This window comes from Schistocerca serialis, chromosome 3 (genome assembly GCF_023864345.2).
Source record: "Schistocerca serialis cubense isolate TAMUIC-IGC-003099 chromosome 3, iqSchSeri2.2, whole genome shotgun sequence".
In the NCBI taxonomy this organism is placed as follows: Eukaryota; Metazoa; Arthropoda; class Insecta; order Orthoptera; family Acrididae; genus Schistocerca; species Schistocerca serialis.
In genome coordinates, this window is record NC_064640.1 from 854,597,955 (window position 1) to 854,615,572 (window position 17,618).

Consider the following 17,618-nt stretch of genomic DNA (forward strand, 5'->3'; position numbering starts at 1 on the left):
TGAGGTTACAATGAATCTTCCACAGTAACACTGCAAACACTTTAATTCTCAATATTTCCTCTTAATATGGAAAAACCTCAAACTTCAGAAGCCTAATGAACATATTACATACTATTAATAGAATTCCTTATTATTTATTTCCTTTGTTTCCTGCATTTTTTAGTTAATGTAACACTCCAAATTTGTTGTTGGCAATAACATAATGTGCACCATTTATAGTTGTCAGATTACAAGGTGCTGCTATGCAGGCTAATTCAATTCCTCACTGACACCAATACTGGTTGGAGCAATCCACAAATTATTACAAGCACATAAGTTGGAACAACCTGTTCTAGCTGCAGAGAATTACATCATCAGTTGCTGTATAATATACATATGAAGCACCAAGAAATGCTAATTACTTTAATGAAAAAACAACTGTAGCTCACAAGTCTTTATAAATATGTTTCTTCCTAACCCATATGGTATATAAACCAGTCTTTAACATGAGTGGATGCATTACTATGTAAGAACCATCACAATGAGCAATCTAATCATGCACAAAATTTAATAAATCAGTTATAACTGACACCAATTTGAAACAATGATACAGTTAATTTTGAATACATACCTGCAACATTGAAAGTTTATCACACATATTGCATACATGCTGAACATCTTCATCCAGCTTACGAGCCTGTAGCAAGTGGGCAGCCTGAATTATGGGCTGTAATGTGGTTGGCACATCAGTATACTGGAACAAATGTGATACTTAACCATTTGAAACACTGAATTTTGCTGCATTTAAAATTATTAAGAGAACACCAAGTACTATGTTTTGGTCTGTATTGAACAGCAGAATTGAATAGACATCCACAAAAGAAATCTCAATTCTTCAATTTACCAAATGTGGGCACTGATATAATCAAGTTATGTGTCATAAGTGGACTTCTGCTGATGATCATCTAAAGTACCATTTTATGTAAAAACTAATGGAATACTGGTAAAAAAGACCTATGTAGATTCCCATTTCCTTTCAAATTTTAATGCTCTGTTGATAGTACAGCCAGGAAAGGGAGGAACACTTGTGATAATGTGAAAGGGTCAAAAAAGAAATCAGTGGTGAGGAGTAGAAAATTTAGGACTGGTCCTGTATGAAATTCCACGAACAAACACAGACGAATGATTTTAGTGTCACATGGACATCTTTGATTATTATTCACAAAAAAGGGGAGCACTCTACAACACAAATGTAGAGTGGGGTTCCTGCAAATGATAGCTTTTCTCCTGTAAAACTCTATTCCCTGCAGGAGTACACAGATCCACTTCACTGCATTATTAAATCACTTAACTCAGTCACAAATGGGAAACTTGGATGGCTGGTGCAGTTATTCCTACTCACTGAAATGAATGGCTACAGATGACAGTGATAGACCACCAATATGTTAGAAATATCAATAAACTGCCAAAACAATACTGATATTCATACATTGCTACTGTACCACTGATATTTTTCTCACTATACTGGCCTTTCATAATTATATTTGATAAACATTTTTACTGGATACTGAATTAAATAATCACTGTTTTTCAGGTATCCCTGTTAGAAGGACTCTGTAAAATGAAGACTCATTAAGTACTGTTAATACCAGATTGATATGACACATAATAAAGAAGATTAGAGATTGTTACATTCATAAAATGACCAGTAAATATCAATGTGCAAAGCATGGTGTGCTCTGAAACATTTGTGCTTGCATCAGTGTTGTACTCTGTTGTTGGATCTTTCTTAATCTGTGTTACAGAGCAGACAAACTTTCAATCTCCATGTCCTTTGGTGGGGTGCAGCTGTCCAACATGTCACCTACTCATACTTTCACTGCCCTTCAACCACTTTCCATGGATACTGAGAACAGTAGTACACAAAGAGCTAACCAACTTAGGTTTCAAGTCATAATAACTGCCATTTGTAGTAGTAGTATTAGTAGCAGTAGTGGCAGCAGCAGCAGCAGCAGCAGCAGATTTATTCATCCGTAGATCTCTTATTACAAGGATATTGGACATGTTAAAGTATTTACAAGTTTAGAACAATTTAAAATAAGCTAATTAGTAGACACACACAGTTCTAGTTAGAGACAACCATTAGATTTACTCCTGGTATAGAATACTTTTTTTAACAAATAATTTGTTAAATAATGTAATGCCACACTGTTCAGTCATATCTCACTATCAGTCACTGCACATGGGCCATTTTCTGTACCGCAACTTCCCATTTGCTATCCTGAAAAACTGAATCAGCATTCCTCCATAAAGAGTGAGATGTTGAGGTCAGAAAGAGGAAGAGACGTTACTATTGTGCCATGCATTGCTTGGGGGGTAAGTATTTCTAGAAAGGAAAAGAGAAGGAAAAAAACTAAGTGAAGGTGTTATGTGGAATGTTGTATGTTTTATCATCATCATCATCATCATCATTTATTTATTTATTTATTTGTATAACTTTTTTTATCAAACCCCTACTCTGTTTTAGCTAAGTAATCCTTCAATGCATAAAATATATTGTATAACAGGCACTTTTAGCTGTCTTTTTAAAGAAGTGTATTTCTGCAATTTCTTTAATCTCTTTTGGTAATTTATTGTACAGTTTTATTCCTTGGTAGAAAGTGCTGTTTTGAGTTTTATGTTTTTTTTTCTTGGTAAATGTAAGTTGAGTCTATCTATCTCTTGTTGCATGGCCATGGACAGAGCTGTTTGTGCAGTAATTACCAATGTTATTTTTGATGTGTACAATTGACTGGTGAATGAATTCACAAGGAGCAGTTAAAATCCCCAGTATTCTGAACAGAACTTTACAAGTTTGAAAATTATGTTCATATTTTGTGCATTTGTTCCCCAAAAAAGAATGCCATAGCTAATCATTGAGTGTACATATGAATAATAAGTAACTAAATGACACTGCATGTTACACACTGATGATAGGATTCTAAGGGCTGATGACATTCTGTTTGCAAGTAGCTTTGTGTGTTTGCACCACTTCAACTGAGAATCAATAGTCATTCCTAAAAATTTTGCATTTATTACACAGTCTATAGAGGTAAAATCTACATTTAATTTAACATGGTCATTTTTCCTCTTCAAACTGAAATTCATGGCATTAGTTTTCTTCATGTTAAATGTCACTTTATTGCTTATTGACCAATCATAAACTTCCTTGAGAGTTTCAGTTGCTTTCTTGGCAAGGAGTTCTCTTGTTTTCTCCATGACTATAATATTGCTGTCATCAGCAAAGACAATTTTTTCACCACGAGTAACACAAGTGGGAAAGTCATTGATGTGCTACCATGTGGAACCACTATATTAATGTATTTTGGTTCTGATAAGAGTTTTACTAAATGTTTAGTTCTATTTGAAGTATGTGTTCTCTATTCTTTGTGCCCTATCTGCTTCATATGATGGAAACCAGTCATTAGCTACTCCTCTTATTCCTAATGCTTCTAATTTATTTAATAGAAGCTTGTGGTTGACTGTATCAAACGCCTTAGAAAGATCCAAAAATATGCCTGTGACATACTCATCTTTATCAAGAGCATCAAGTACAAATTTTGTGAATTCTACTATTGCTGACTTCGTATTTTTGCCACTTTGTAAACCAAACTGTGATTCGCTTAAAAGATTGTATGTATTCAGGTAATTCATTAATCTGTCTTTCATAATTGCTTCTATTATTTTTGAGAATGCTGACAGCAGGGGAATGGGCTGGTAATTTTCTGTGTCTTCTGCATTATACTGTATTTCTTAAGCAAAGGTACAACTCTTGCCTGCTTTAACTGCTCTGGAAATGTCCCTGATGTGAAGGATTCATTTATTATATTTGTTAAGGGGCCTTGTATAATCCCTATGCATTGTTTCAGTACAAACACTGGTACTTTATTTAAGCCTGCTGACAATTTATTTTTTAGTTACTGAACAATTTTATTAACTTCATTCTCTGTGGTTGGAAGTAACATCATTGTATTTAGTGCAACATTATTTGCAGGTGTTATATTTTTTTTGGGGAATTTTTGCTGTAACTTGTTGGCAATACTTGAAAAATGCTCATTTATATAGTTTGCTAAGTGTTGTGGATCATTTATTACCTTATCCCACTCCCTTCGCAGTATGTTATTCTGCATTTGTTTGCCTCTCTCCATTTCCTTTTTTAATAACATCCAAGACTGTTTTGCTTTCATTCTCTGCATTATATATTATTTTATCATTAAATGACTTTTCTGCAGAAATCAGCACATTCTTGTAGGACCTTTTTGTATCTGTATTCTGGATCATTGCAAATCTTTTTGTTGGAACTGAGTTGTTTAAGTGTTTGGGAGGACTTCTTAATACCTGCTGTTATCCATCTGTTTTTGTGAGATGTTCATACAGACATGCATACTTTTGGAAATGCCTTTTCAAAGTTAAATTCAAACAATGTGGAGAATTTAGAGAATTTCATATTCACATTGGTTTCCTTCTGATAGATGTCATTTGTAGACTTGGAGTTTAGGGAATGATTCGATGCCTGATTTTACTACTGTTATTTGACAGAGATTGTCTGATAGTTTGAGATCTTTTACAGCTAAATCACATTTTTCCCTGTCCATATTTGTGGCCACAGGGTGAATTACTGATGCAGTCATTGTAGTAACCCTTGTTGCACTATTGACCAATAGGGACATGCCAAAACTCTGAAGGATGTTTATGAAGGTGCTGCTGGATTCATCTATGATATTACTGTTGATGTTAATATCCCCACACAGAATTATGTTGACCTTTGCACTTCAGACTACTTCTAGAACTTCTCTTAATTTATTGAAAAAAATGTCCACACTACTACTGGGAGATCTATACTCACACAAAAGGATTAATTTCTTGGTTATATCAAGCCCTGTTAATTCAGTAGCTGATATTTCAAAGTGTTTGTCTTCACTTACTGTACTGAGGTCATGTCTTCATTTGAACTGTATTCCTTTTCTAATATAAATACATGATCCTCCAACCCTTGAAATAGTTGCCATTCCATACAATGTTAATACTACATATTCGATTTCTGTGTCTCTACACCAGTGCTCAGTAATACAAACTACTGTGCAGTTCAAAGATTGGAAATCAACTTCTAATAGTTGTATTTTAATTTTTATTGATTGCATGTTTTGATGGAGGATTGTTAAGTCTGTGAAATGCCCCATGTTACTCTTTCCAATGGTTTATTTTTCTTTGCGACATCTGGTACGTGTGAAATTTGAAGTGTTAAAATATGTCTTGTGAGTGATTGTTTCAGTATTTTTTAAACTGCTTGAGATAATCTCTATGAGGGGAACCTGGTGTCTGGATTTATCCTAAAAAAGACCTACTTTTCCTACCTATGACAACAGTTATTTGACCATGTGTGGCCCAAGATCCACTCCCTATACTTTCATGAATCAGCTGTATCAATCTTCCCTTCCCAGTCCTGTTTAGGTGCAGGCCATGCCTAGGGAAACCCTATCTGTTGATAATCCCGATGGGCAGCAGAGAAACATGAGCAAAGTTGGTTGTCCTCAGAGCCATCCTTAACCCCACATTGATTCACCTCACAGCTCCATCAAGGTGTGGTTGATCATGAAGCAGGAACAGCTCAACAAAGTGTACGTTGGTGCCATGAGTCAGGGAAGCTATCTTGTCCGTGTCACCACCTGTGTCATATGCCCCATCCCTGTCCAAACTGTTTCCCATCCCACCCACTATCACTACATGGTCCTCTTCTGTGAAGTCCTTACATAAAGACCCTAGGTCCTCTATCAAATGACTTAGCCCTGCATTTGGCTTGAATATACTGGTGGCCTGGTACGCTGCCCCTAAACTTTCCTTTAACTGAGGACCTACACCTCAACCATGGCTACTACCTAGCAGCAGCACTTTCTTCTTCCTAACACTTTGTACATTCCTAGGCTTCTTGGCCATGGTTGAAGTGTGCTGCATATTTCCTGCTCCTCATTCTACCTGAGGCACTTCTCCATGTAACTCTGGTAGTGGTAGATGCCTGTTTTTGCTGTTGACGATAAAACTGTCAGATAATGTTCTCTTTCTTCCTATCCTCCTACCAGCTGCCACTTCCCAGCCACCCTCCTCCCCCTATCTCCCTTGATCCTTATGAATTCCTTCCTTGCTCCCTCCGACTGTGTCTGAAGGTCATAGATTTTCCTTTCCTGTTCTCCAATCAAAATGTTCCTACTGCATACTCTGCAGTTCCAGGAGAGAGCCTCTTCTGTTCTCCCAATATTCTCCCCATTTCTATGTTTGCTGTTTACTTGTACATGAATAAACAAACATTGTTCTTTGGGCCACACTATTGTTTATGTCTAATATTATGACACAATTGGTGTTGAGTGTGGTGTTCACTTCATCATGCTCAGTGTATTTGGTTTTTCTGTCAGTTCTCATGTCCATGCAAGCAGCGCTGAAATCTCTCCTTTAGGAAAAGGAGGCCCTTTCAGTTGCTACCACAAATTTGTCAGCCACACTGACTGTGTAGGTAGGCTTCTATGTTGTCAGCATAACCACTACCCTTTCCCCATTATTGTGTTGGGTCTGAAGACAATTGGCTTATGAGAAGTGGCTTAGGTAAGACCACTTTGTTTTTGGTGTCACCAGTGCAATCATGCTTAAGGTTTTGTTCACTTCTTGGATTTCCCCTCAAATTTACCAGTTGTTGTTCCATCTTGTCCCACTCCAGGAACCATGATCACTTTCATTTGATGAAATGTGTAAGTGTGTAATTTCTCCAGTTATCACCAAAAGTGCATGCATGTAATTGCAGCACATGCTGAGTTCTATTGTTGACATAAATAGCCCCATCAGTCCTATGGCGTCAGTTGCAAATATCAGTTTGTTACTGATGCTTGTCAGGATTCACATCCTGATTCTACGGTCTGTGTTGCCACCATTAGATTGGCTCCGGAAAGGAGGGGCATCAATACAGACTACAGTCTGATAATCTATTTTTGGCTGAAGTGTTGAATATTAGTCAATCTTTTGAGGCATCTCATGCTGTTGGTGATTAGACTGAGGCTTGGTATGATGTCACCACAGCAACTTCTGTTCCTGGTTGTTTGACATCAGTTAGTTCTTGGGGGAAGAAGGAGGGGAGGGTGGAGTATACCAATCAGATTCCTTTCAGAGTATGCGCTTTTCTTAGCAATTGTATACAACCACTCACTTGACGAAAGGTCTGTTCCTAAAGACTGGAAATAAGCACAGGTCACACCAATATTCAAGAAAGGAAATAGGAGTAACCCACTGAACTACAGACCCATACTACTGACCTCAATTTGCAGTAGGATTTTGGAGCATATACTGTACTCTAACATTATGAATCACCTTTAAGAAAATGACTTATTGATACATAACCAACACAGATTCAGAAATTATCTTTTTTGTGCAATGCAGCTAGCTCTTTATTCCCATGAAGTAATGAGGGCTGTTGACAAGGGATCTCAGATCGATTCCATATTCCTAGATTTCCACAAGGCTTTTGATACTGTTCCTCACAAGTGACTATTAATGAAATTGCGTGCATATGGAGTATTGTCTCAGTGGTGTGACTGGATTCGTGATTTCCTCTCAAAGAGGTCACAGTTCGTAGTAATAGACAGTAAATCATCAAGTAGAACAGAAGTTATATCTGGTGTTCCACAAGGTAGTGTCATAGGCCCTCTGCTGTTCGTGATGTACATAAATTATCTAGGTGATAATCTGAGCAGCCCCCTTAGATTGTTTGCAGATGATGCTGTAATTTACTGTCTATTAAAGTCATCAGATGATCAATTCCAATTACAAAATGATCTAGAGAGAATTTCTGTATGGTGGAAAAAGTGGCAGTTGGCACTAAACAAAGAAAAGTGTGAGGTCATCCACATGGGTACTAAAAGAAATCTGATAAACTTTGGGTATATGATAAATCACACAAATCTAAAGGCTGTCAATTCAACTAAATACCTAGGAATTACAAGTATGAGCAACTTAAATTGGAAAGACCACATAGATAATATTTTGGGGAAGGTGAAACAAAGACTGCGCTTTGTTGGCAGAATACTTAGAAGATGCGACAAACCAACTAAAGAGACAGCCTACATTACACTTGTTCATCCTCTGCTGGAATATTGCTGTACAGTGTGGGATCTTTACCACGTGGCATTGACGGAGGACATGGAAAAAGTGCAGAAAAGGGCAGCTTGTTTCGTGTTATTGCATAATAGGGGTGAGAGTGTCACCTGACATGATATGTGAGTTAGGGTGGCAGTCACTGAAACAAAGGCAGTTTTTTTTATGGCAAGATCTATTTATGAAAGTTCAATCACCAACTTTCTCTTCTGAATGCGAAAATATTTTGTTGACAACCATCTATGTAGAGAGGAATGATCATCATAATAAAATAAAAGAAATCAGAGCTCGAACAGAAAGATTTAGGTGTTCCTGTTTCCCACGCGCCATTTGAGAGTGGAATGGTAGAAAAGTAGTATGAAAATGATTCGATGAACCCTCTGCCAGGCACTTAAGTGTGAATTGCATAGTAACCATGTAGATGTAGATGGCAAGTTACCCAGTGCCTAGGGCACATAGCCTTGACATGCTACATGAAACAGTGTGGGAAAGATGGACGACGTGGTTGGTTGTCATTTGTCACTGTCGATGAGGGTGCAGAAGCTGCGTGCACTATATATAATATTTTGCATGCGTCATTCCAAGCCCTCTTCTGCAGGTGTTAATTGTGTATCTCCAATGCTTATGACTTTTAACAAACTGTTTATTGAAGTGTGAGTAATAGACAAAGAGTTCAGGCAACAAGTGGACACACATATGCAGCTCTGACATTGCTGAACTGGTGAGCCTATGTTAATTTGGTATGTTTGGCATCGTGTCTGTGTACTTAACATCTGGCGAGTTACAACTGAACAACGTATTCCAGCTCAGGGCAATTTACAGCTTGACTGTGTATAAATCTGTGGTTCATTCCTTAACTCTTCTGGTAGTGGATGACGCTGGTGCCAACAATTTATTTGGTCTGGATGCTTTCCATGTTTCTGGTTTTTTATTGCAGATGCAGTGCACCTCGCTTCTGATGAGGTCCCTTTAGCAGCAGTTAGATTCGCAGATTCTGAGTTCACATTTTTTTATGTTTTAGGTTGTGCCACTAATTTTACAGCCCACATTACCTTGAAACCTACTGTGCAGCCACATTTTTACATGCGTGCTCTATTCCTGCAGCTTTGAACAAACAAATGAAATTGGAATTGTATAGGCTGATGATTTTGGAGTCTTACAGCCTATTACAACAAATATGTGGCCTACCCTAACTGTCTGCTAAAAAATCAAATGGTGAGTAGCGCCTCTGCAGTGACTATAAAGTTTCCGATAACACTCACACTATTATTGACACTCACCCTTTGCCCCATCAGGATGAGTATTTGGTCAGACTTATAGGAGGCTAGTTATTTGCTAAAACCAAATTATCTGAAACCTATTTACAGGTTGCATTGGATGAGGATCCAAAAAGGCTCCCTGTGACTGGGACGCCCTTTGGGATATAACAAAATCAGTGCCTCCCATTTGGTGTGGCTGGCACACCTGTGATTTTTTCAGCATTTTTGGAACAATTGATGATGTCTGTTCTGGCATGCATCAACTACCCTGATGATATTGTCACGGTGGGTGTATCCAAGGAAGAGCATTTATGCAACTTATGCTACTTGGTCATGGCCTTACATACTGCAGCCATCAATTGTGTATTTGGGGTTTGAGTTCTCTCAGGATAACATAAAGCAGGGTTGATCAAGATTTCAGCTCCCAGGCCATGCCCAGACACAAGGGCCAAAGTGCTCAGCCTCCCTTCATGTTTCCGCTATTGCCATGATACACTGTATCAGTGCAAGGTGGGAGAAGAGGGGAAAATGGAACACACCTTATTTAAATGGCAGTACAAGCACACTGCATAATATGTGGTTTTATATTTCACATTTACCAACAACATAGCTAACAAAAAAACAAATTTTTGGTATTATTTAATTATTTTTGGCTCATTGAAGACATAATTTTTATCTGGTAGCAACTGTTGGTATATGGACAGATGCAGACAATTTCACAGTTTTGCACTCAAGTTGACTTATTTAGTTTCATAGTGAAAAAAAATGTTTTTCACACAAATATGATGATTGAAACATTGTAGCACTTTTGTAATCTCATTATGATGACTTTGAAACTCTACCTGGTGAAATATAGACGTTCTGGACAGTTTTAATGCAGAAAGATTTTTAATGAAAACTAGAATTACAAGGCAGTTCAATCAATCGCATCTGTATAAGATTAGGGGCACTTTCAACTGAAACAAAGGGTCTAAGAAATAGATGTACAATTGACAGTGTCCTCAAAATCTTTATAAAACTATCCTTGTAATTCTTGCAAGGCCACAATGGATTCCTCAAACCTTGTATTTTCTTCAATGCTAGTCAGCTTATGGAACTGGACTGTCTTTGCCAGAATGTATCCGCTCTACAATGTGATTTTCTTTTCAAATGCATCCACATAAAATAAGAAAGAAGTGGGGATAGTGTGCAGTCGAGTCTACTTCAAATGCAAAGTCTGTACTCCATTGTGGATGTTCAAATTTTCATTCCTGCTCTCCTTTTTCCTTCATAAATTCAACAATAGTGACTTTTAAGTCAAGAAATCATTCCAGGCATGTGCCTTGACTTAATGAATGTACTTTCAGTAATATATGAAATCTCTGCACCCTTTGTTCAGTTCTATCTATTGCAACTGACAATGGAACAATGTGTGTGACTTCAGAAATTTTACTGGTCATACCATCAATTTCTTCAGGCACTCCAGGCCTGCAAATGTATCATAACATGCAATTTGACTTACAGAACAATGAATCCCATATGTATAATCACAGTTTTTTGCTCTTTCATTGTCAACTAAACCTTCAAATTCTTGTTGCATAGTATTGTAATTTCATTTCATAGCAAATATACAGTACCTGTCACTTATGTGAACTGAGAATTCTCATCCCTCTCTTCTGTCATTCCTATTCACTTTAAAGGATTGCAGTGATAGATTGCTAGACTGCTTCTTTTTGTTAAACAACCAGTGGACCTTTGAACATCCTTCCATACCATCAACAAACAGCAAAGGTTAAACAGCACTGACAGTGCAATTCTGCCAAACTCGGAAAGTTGTGCCAACTGAAAAATGCTGCACCACACTAGTAAATGAAATGTCACAACATTCCCTGTATGTCCAAGGAGGACTGAGCAAAGCCAAGTGACAGGCTGGGCCTTGTCCTGCCCACAGTCCACACCCGTTGCATGCGTGAAGTTTGGCACAATGTCGCTGGCCCTGTTGTAAAGCCTTCATGTCATCATGTTGCTATCACAGCTTTTTGCCTCACCCTTCCAATGTCAAAGAACACCCAACTGCTTTTAGAGAAAATTGCTTACTACCATAAATTCATTCTGGCTGTGCCCACAGCGGACCATCCCCTCCACAAATTTCACCACAAGGACATTTCTTTTCACTGAACATCGGCCTGGCAGCATGCATTAATGCTTCTGAAATGTATGCTGCATTCTTCTCCTGGCATCCTGGCCACCAAATGGTCTTGGCTACAGGCTCCTCTAAGTATGGCCTGATGGTCGTGAGGATGGTTCTTAATGTCTGATAGTTGACATGTCAAAAATGCTCAATTCCACTCAGCAGCACTACTGCCTAGTTGAGGAGGAGGCATTGCTATCATCTATACCCTCAAAAAGTTTGATGTATTCTTGTATGGATCTAAGTTCCACCTCATTACTTACCACAAGCCCATGGTTCTGTTGTTTAGTCCTTCTGCTTTGTACTTTGACAAAGCAGCAGATTGCCTCCAGTGTGGGGCCTTGTTTCTGTCTCACTACAACTATGAAATACATTTTTGGCCTACTGCACAGCATGTCAATGTCAATGCACTGTCCCTGATTCTGACAGGGCCATACCCTACTTTTGATCAGGAAGAGTGCCTTTGTTTTCATTTAGATGTTGAGGCAGAACGTATAGTGGAAGGGTTTCCTATTGCAGGCTTCTGGATTGCAGCTGCTGTTGCTGTCAACCTGACTTTGCACCAAGTTGTTCAACTTGGTTTGCCAGACAGGTCTTTGGGCAGGACTTCTGATTTTTTATGTAGCTATTCTGTCCTTTGTCACCACCTTCCATTGTGTAATGGTGGTTTTCTCTTAGCAAATGATGGGCTGTCATCCAGGGTTGTGATTCCAATAGCTGTAGAGTATGGTGTGCTTCAGTTCCTACAGCTGGGAAAGTGGAGGGCTCTATTATACCAAGTCACTGACCCATCGTCACATCTTCTGGCCTGGCATTGACGAAGACATTGTTTGTATTGTCATGGCCTGCTCTCAGTGTGCAACCCATCAGGTGGTAGAGCTCTCTTCCTGGCCTAGGTGGTTAGTGACTTCGGCATTGGTGCAGTTCTGCCACTCTGAGGACCCAGATGTCTAGATGCTACCAACACCATTCTCACTGGCCCTCACTTATGGCACTTTGCAAGAGGTGGCCACTGCACATGTCAGGGGCCATGTCACTTCCACCTTTACTCACCAGTTCCATGTCAGAATCTCCTCCCACATCCACCAGCATCTCCGTTGCCCATCACATAGGTCATGGTTGTGTCATCATTTGCCCCAATTCCGTCATCAGACGAGTGCCCTTTTGGTAAGGGGGAGGGGTGCTATAATCCTGTACATATGGATATGATCCATGTTACCAGGTTACCAGTGCACTACACTCATACTCTGCCAATGGCATCTGTGTGAGATGGCCACCAGAGGCTGCCCGTAACTTGGGCACATGGTATGGCACATGGTGCATCTGCTGGAGATCTCCTCCATATAAGGACAGCACAGCAGGTGCTCATCCTCAGATTATGTTCTACTGTTTATTGTACCATTTGTGTGTTCGCTGTTTACTTGTATGTGGATAAACTAACTTTGTTCCTTGTGGCAGCACAACAGACAGGTGACAGCCAATCATCACAACTGTAGATAGAATGATATGGCATCTACACAATATTATTGAAACACATATGAAAATATATAAAATGATGAGACAGAGTGTCATTGTATGGTAACTGTTATATTTGACAAAAAATAATGATGAAATTGATTTTAATGTTCTAATCTAAGATCTGCATAAATGAACCTTAATTTGAAATTAGAATGAAAACTGTTTTGTCATTCAAAACTAAGTTGGAATTCTATATCATACGTTTATTGATTTAAACTATCCATTTACCTTTTTTCTTAAAGTCATGTAAAATGTTGCAGCACACATCTTAATGCATTATTTTCTTTTAAGAGATGTTGTGCAAGGTTGAACCCATCTTCCATAGTGTCCATCTTCTCTGGTGTTCTGACAACCTAACTGCCACAGATCTGCTTGACTGACCACTTATACTTTTCCAATATGTTTGCAGTTGATTTTGTACACACTGATCTGCTCTTAATATTTCATTGTGTCTTCAATTTAAAATAATGATTAAGTTATGGATATTGTTTGAAAATCAGATTTGGATAATGGAACCAGTGAGAGGTGACACACCAAAGGAACTGAAAGCTTCTTACTTGTGACTGGATGGTACCATCCTGCACAGGTCACAGTTGAAGTAGCTGTTTTTCTGTAAGTGATAAATAGACCTTTAATTGTGTTAATGGGAGATCCTTCTATGAAACATTTGCCAGATCACAATTAAAAAGTGCTGCTGCCAATAGTGATGCTATTTTGTGTGGTGAAATTAATACAATTATCAAGTTCAAGAGGAAACTTGTGTCCAGGGATGTTATCACTAACAAAGTCAAAAAATAAAAATGCCTAAATAATTCTAAATTTCACAATCTGTATGAAGATCCAACTGCAGCTTCTAACAACCAAGAGGAACAAAACATTATAAAATCATGTAAAAATACGGGTCAGAAACCAGCAGCTGGACACTTGTAAATATGACTCCAATGGCTCCTAGATGTTTTGGTTTACCTATGTTACATACGTATGACAGCCAGTAGTGTCCAGTTTCTCTGCTTCTTGTTGATTACTATGGAAGAAACTAGATTACATCACAACAAGAAAACAAAACTTAATCTAATATTTGGCATCAGAAATTCCTCAGCTCTTGTAGCTAAAATTCAAACAATATTGGCTTTAACTACACTGCCTGACAAAAAGTCACTTAATAGCCATGGTCAGATATCAATTTACTTTCATATACATATGCACGATTGTTGAGTAAGTAATGATTAGAGTTGCAGGTAGTCCATTACTGTTGTTTGAGTTAATTGTTGTTACCAAGCCTGGTAGGATATATAAGGAGCATGGACAGTGTAAGATGTTGAATGATCACTGTGAAGAACGTGGAGGTGCCACATACTCTTTTTAGACAGTGTTATCAGCACCTGACAGAGTTTGAAAGGAGCCTCATTGTGAGTCTTCAATTGGCTGCCTCATCAGATTGTGCAATATCCAGATCTGATGGCATTTGTATGCGACACTGACTGTTTGACTGTATGGGAGTGTGAGGGCTCATATACTTATTGTTAATGTTTCAGTGAACCGCACCTAACCACCACATAGAGGGACTGTCATAGTTTGCACTAACAACACTGTAACCCCTTCTGACTTACATCTGCCTTCTGAGAACAAATAATGAACTCTTGCTACATTCTGTGTCATTCCATACCTTTGGTCAGAAACCAGCAGCAGTTTCACCAGAGAATTACCATCCCATGAGGTGGTCATTAAAACCACAATACAGACTTTTTTTTTTGGAGTCATGGTACGGCCAGGAAGAATAAATTGCTAATTAATGATGTCACATTGCCTTTGTTGATGAACTGAAGTTTGTACTACCCTGGATAACCATCATTGGTGAGTACAATGCCAGTCTGGGAGAGGTCCCATTCTTTCATGGTTTTTTAGAGGCACAAGGTGTTACTCCTGGCATTACGGGGTGTAAAGCCATTGGGTGTAACTCCAGGTAACAGGTTATACTGACGCAGAAAACTCTGAAAGACAATGGTACACCACAGGCATTCTGTGTGTTACCTCTCATGCAAGAAGATTATGGTACCATTTTTCAACAGGATAATGGTCATTCACACATGATGTGTATCTATGAACTGTCTGCATGATGTTGAGGTTTGCCGGTGGCCAACAAAATCCCCAGAACTGCCCCTGACGGAACATGTGTGGAATCAGCTTGGATCTCAACTAACATCCCATGCTGGCATACAGTATATTAAGGACTAGTTACAAAAGTTGTGGGCCAACTTGTCTCAGGAGAGGTCACAAACTCCTTATGACACCTTTTTCAACCAAAGAAGTGCATACATCCATCTCAGAGGGGTGCAACATCATACTGATAAGTGGACTTCTACTATTAAGCTCTTTGTAAATTTGATTCAGTTTTGTAACCACTGCTGTAACATCACGTAACTTCTCAAACTGTGAAGTTTATTTTTTTCCCCTTATTGCAGGTTCACTTTCTTTGTCAGGTAGGGTAGTTTCGTTTAACATCACTAGCTTGTATACAAATACTCCCACTGATGAGCGCAAAAACAAATCGAGATACCTTTTACACATACCTAAGCTGAATTCCATAGTGCTACACATCAACAATTACCAGTGAAACATATGCAAAACAGAATTATTTTCTGTTTGAGAACACTTACTACAGACCATCTAATGACATAGCTATGGATTTCTTTTATTAGTCCTAACTACATGGTGTTTTACAAACAAATTGAACAAGTGCTCTTCCTGTGAAAGCAACAATGAGCTGAAAAATTAAATACTGGGTCAGGTATGTTGGATATGTGAAGTGTTTATGGAATGGTATCACTAGATAAATGCATTCCTACAACATTTAAAGTCACAATACAAGGTGTACAACTTTGCTTACACTGTTTGCCAATAGGTGGCGACAATGGTAAGTAGCAGTCGAAACAAACAGATCGCAGACATCAGGCAGTTAGCTTGGACCTCAGTCAACATAACCTCAGTCAAACATTAGTCAATTTTTGTCTGCATCATGAAGTTGTACTTGATTGAAAATGTCATTTTATGAGCCTAATTCTCATGATTTGTGGGAGATGTTCCTGTTTTGTTTCAATATGAAGAAAACAGTGGTTGAGTCTCATTGAATGCTCTCAAGTATGAATGGTAAGGATGCTATTAGTGAAAGAATGTGTCTTGAATGGTTTCAATGCATCAAGAACAGTGATTTTAATGTCGTTGACTGGCATGGTGGAAGAGAGAATGTTTTTGAAGATGCAGAATTGGAGACATTGCTGAGTAAAGACTCATGTCAAACTCAAGAAGAATTGGCACAATTAGTGGGAGTGACACATCTAGCAATTTAAAAACTTCTCAAGGCTATGGGCATGATTCAGAATGAAGGAAGTTGGGTCCCATGTGAGCTGAAACCAAGAGACGTTTAATGGCATTTGTGGGTTTGTGAACAGTTGCTTTAAAGGCAAAAACAGAAGGGATTTCTGCATCATTTTGTGACCAGGGACGAAAAATAGGTTCATTATGATAACCCTAAATGCAAAAAATCATGGGGATATCCTGGCCATGCTTCCACATTGATGGCCAAACGGAATATTCATGGCTCCAAGATAATGCTTTGCATTTGGTGGGACCAGCTTGGCATCGTGTACTATGAGGTGTTAAAACCACATGAAACAATCACAGATGCTTGCTATCGAATGCAATTAGGTGCATTTGAGTGGAGCATTACAGTGAGATGCACAATATAGTGATTTTGCAGCATGACAATGCTCAACCCCACGTTGCAAGAGAGGTCAAAACATACGTGGAAACATTAAAATGGGAAGTCCTATCCCACCTGCTGTACTCTCCAGACATTGCTCCCTCAGACTAGCACCTGTTTAGATCAATGGCACGTGGCCTGGCTGACCAACACTTACGATCTCATGAAGAAGCCACAAACTGGATTGATTCATGGATTGCTTCAAAAGTTGAACAATGTTTTTGATGCAGGATTCATACACTGCCTGAAAGATGGGAGAAAGTAGTGGCCAGCAATGGAAAATACTTTGAATGAAACACGTGTAATCATTTGTTTCATTAAAGCCTCAAATGTTGGGGAAAAATGGCGGAAGCAAAGTTGTACACCTTGTACAATAAAATCCAGTTCACTATGGAGATGGGAGGTTCTTCTGTAAATTATTTCAATACAGATCTACTGCTCCATACAATGAAACATCACTCATGAAGTTAGTTTAATGTAAGTGTATCTGTCATGTTTTTAGAGTAGAAGGTATCCTATGCACCTGTGCTGAGATACCTCACAATATTATCCCATATGACATCAAGGAAATAAATACAATTCAAAGTAAAGTAGTTAAAGCATACCACAGGTGCTGACTGTAGATATTGGTATTATTATTGTAAAGCATGTTATCTACATTCACCATTTGCAGATGAAATGTACATGCCTTCCACAAGAGTTGCCACACTTGTCTTCAGTCCTAGAAGTCTGATGTACCACACTACATGATTAGGACATT

The 17,618-nt window shown here is 38.5% G+C and overlaps 1 protein-coding gene across 1 annotated transcript in view; it reads right to left on the reverse strand.

Moving 5' to 3' along the window:
* LOC126471269 (unconventional myosin-Va-like) overlaps positions 1 to 17,618 on the reverse strand; it is a 67,266-nt gene that overhangs the window by 17,911 nt on the left and 31,737 nt on the right. Inside the window, exon 8 of the mRNA XM_050099388.1 lies at positions 611 to 733. Within this exon, the coding sequence (XP_049955345.1) occupies positions 611 to 733 (123 nt within the window). The remainder of the gene's footprint in view (positions 1 to 610; positions 734 to 17,618) is intronic.